Source organism: Penaeus vannamei, chromosome 39 (assembly GCF_042767895.1).
Source record: "Penaeus vannamei isolate JL-2024 chromosome 39, ASM4276789v1, whole genome shotgun sequence".
Classification (NCBI taxonomy): Eukaryota; Metazoa; Arthropoda; class Malacostraca; order Decapoda; family Penaeidae; genus Penaeus; species Penaeus vannamei.
In genome coordinates this window covers 13,345,601-13,348,100 of record NC_091587.1, presented here as the reverse complement: position 1 = coordinate 13,348,100, position 2,500 = coordinate 13,345,601, and the positions used below count along the sequence as shown (strand labels likewise).

Below are 2,500 nucleotides of genomic sequence, written 5' to 3'. Positions count from 1 at the left end.
GACGAAAATGCCGAGTTCAAAGTTGCTCCTTTGTTCCTCGTAATAATTTCGATTATATATTGCGGATTCGTGTTCATTCGGGATTAAGGAGAGGGAATTGGACTTGTGAATGAAATTATTATTTACGAGGAACGAAATGCGATGTAAATGCAGTAGAAAGTTCGAAATTTTAATAAGCCTATCATTATGCGGCATAATTACAGGTGAAGCCGAAGTCAGGTATTGTTTCGTTTTTGTTCTTTCTGGACTCAGCAAGGACTCATCTTTAAGTATTTCACCTTAGGGTTACTCTGCAGACTATTCTTTAGTTATCCATACAGTTAACGGACATTTTAATCACAGCTGTGTAATTTAATCATTTTTTGTAGTTGTGAGAATAATAGTTTGTAGAGTTTTGCTGTTTGAAAGCATATCAGATGATTATTTTAAATATATTTTTGTGTTATGTTGAGGTTTGTAGGTGTTTGATGGTGGCAGGTTTGATTTGGGAAATATGCAGGGAATTAATTTTTGAAAGTTGTTAGCTATTAAGGTGTACAATGAGAAACTTGACTGCTCATTCCATTTAAATGGAAACTTTTTATGGTATTTGTTTGTGAGAGTGATGTACCTTCCAGATATGAAGTCACATGTGAACCCAAAATTTAAGATATAACTTTTTTCGCACATCCACTATAATTACTTTCACCTATCAACACTTCTCAGTCTCAAAGTTTTATGCGTAGGGCACTAAGTGAGCACATAACACGCATAATATTACTCTGTACATTCCTGGGAAAACCACAAATATCACAGTCTGAACCAAAAGCTTTCCTAACCTGATCACTGTTAACTCCGAGTTATTTTCTTTATTTCTGACATTGTTTGCCTACTCTGATTATATCATGGATTAGGGAGTGCTTTTTTTTTTTTTTTTCCCCATCATCATAGTGGTATTATATTTTCTTGTGAAGGTGTATGAGAATATTACGTATTGCACAACTTTCTTAACAACTTGCAAAGAAATACCATTAAGGAAAAGTGCCTTATTTTCAGTCATTCTGTCCATTGCTAGCCAATTTTACCATGTACTGCATGGTTGTGGGAAACTATACTGCCAAATCTTCCCTACTTTTTATGGGGCATAATAAATGTAGAATAATAAATATTACAAATGTGCACTTGCTTGGTTTATAACCAGAAAAGGTTAGGTTGTCAATTATATTAGGAGTATTTTTGTTTATATAATTTTTGCCTAAAGTATAGGAGATCAATTCACACTATATTGTAGTGGAAATTATATCTTTCTTTATGGTGTAAGTAACTGCATTAAAAATATGGCAATTAGGAGGAGGGACCCCTCTAAAGATTTTTCACTTGAGTTGGGTATTTAGCCTGATAGCGATGGTCCTATTATAACCTTTGATCTTTTTTATATGTTTACCAAATTTGGATATCTAGTGTTGCACAATCCCTTACTTTCAGTCACCAAAAGCCTTTAACGCTTTCAGGCAAGATGACGCTAAACAGAAGAGTCCTGAAGCGGGTGCACTCTCCCATGAAGTCACCCAAACGCAACAACACCTCCTTGCGCAAAAAGGCCCTCATTAAACAGTGGAATAGTGAAGTGCAGTTTGGAAATGCCTCAAAAGCCAATCTGAAGGTGGTGGTTCGTGTGCGACCACAAAATGCAAAAGAGCTTGACTGCAATGCAAGGTTAGTGGATTTATGGCTATGGGGTGGAGAAAGTAATGTACTTTTTTTAGAATTAAAGAAGATTAAATTCTTTAAATTTTTTGCCGTTCAAAACGGAGGAGAGGCATTTTTCGTTATTTCAAATAATGCTTAACTAATTTCAGATGTATCGTAAAACTAGTTGATGACCATATGATGGTCTTTGACCCAAAAGAGGAAGATGAAGAGTTTTTCTTCCGGGGAGTGCGACAGAGGACCAGAGATTTAAATAAGAGACAACACAAGGAGCAGAAATTTGTCTTTGAACGTGTCTTTGGGGAGGATTCTACTAATGAGCAAATTTATGAGGAAACAACCAAAGATCTTGTTGATACTCTCCTGAATGGATATAATTGTTCAGGTAATGTATCCCAGTGTTAACTTTTTTTTTTTGTTAAGATTAACCAAAGGAATCGTTGTATATTTAAACATTGTTTCTAGTATTCCATTTTGTTACTGCTGATTATAATGATGTTGTAATTATCCTAATAGTTCAGTTTTAAAATTGATTTGTAGATTTGATTATTTTTAGTGTTTGCCTATGGTGCAACTGGGGCTGGAAAAACCTTCACAATGCTTGGAAAGCCAGATAGCCCTGGCATCACCTTTCTTACCTTGATGGAGTTGTACCGTCGCATAGAAGAAATCAAGGAGGAGAAGACATGCGAAGTTGGAATATCATACCTGGAGGTTTGTCTAGATTAGTTATCATAAAGCTTTATGAAGATTGCAGTATTTCTTATATTTTTCTTCATTCTTCTTCTTCTTCTTCTTCTTCTTCTTCTTC

The 2,500-nt window shown here is 35.1% G+C and overlaps 1 protein-coding gene across 2 annotated transcripts in view; it reads left to right on the top strand.

Moving 5' to 3' along the window:
• LOC113810825 (uncharacterized) overlaps positions 1-2,500 on the top strand; it is a 27,697-nt gene that overhangs the window by 391 nt on the left and 24,806 nt on the right. Inside the window, exons 2-4 of one of the 2 annotated variants that reach the window (XM_070117106.1) lie at positions 1,491-1,695; positions 1,839-2,074; positions 2,246-2,403. In XM_070117106.1, coding sequence (XP_069973207.1) covers positions 1,496-1,695; positions 1,839-2,074; positions 2,246-2,403 — 594 coding nt within the window. In that variant the 5' untranslated portion in view covers positions 1,491-1,495. Of the gene's footprint in view, positions 1-1,490; positions 1,696-1,838; positions 2,075-2,229; positions 2,404-2,500 lie in introns of both variants that reach the window. The other variant, XM_070117107.1, reaches the window with a different exon arrangement.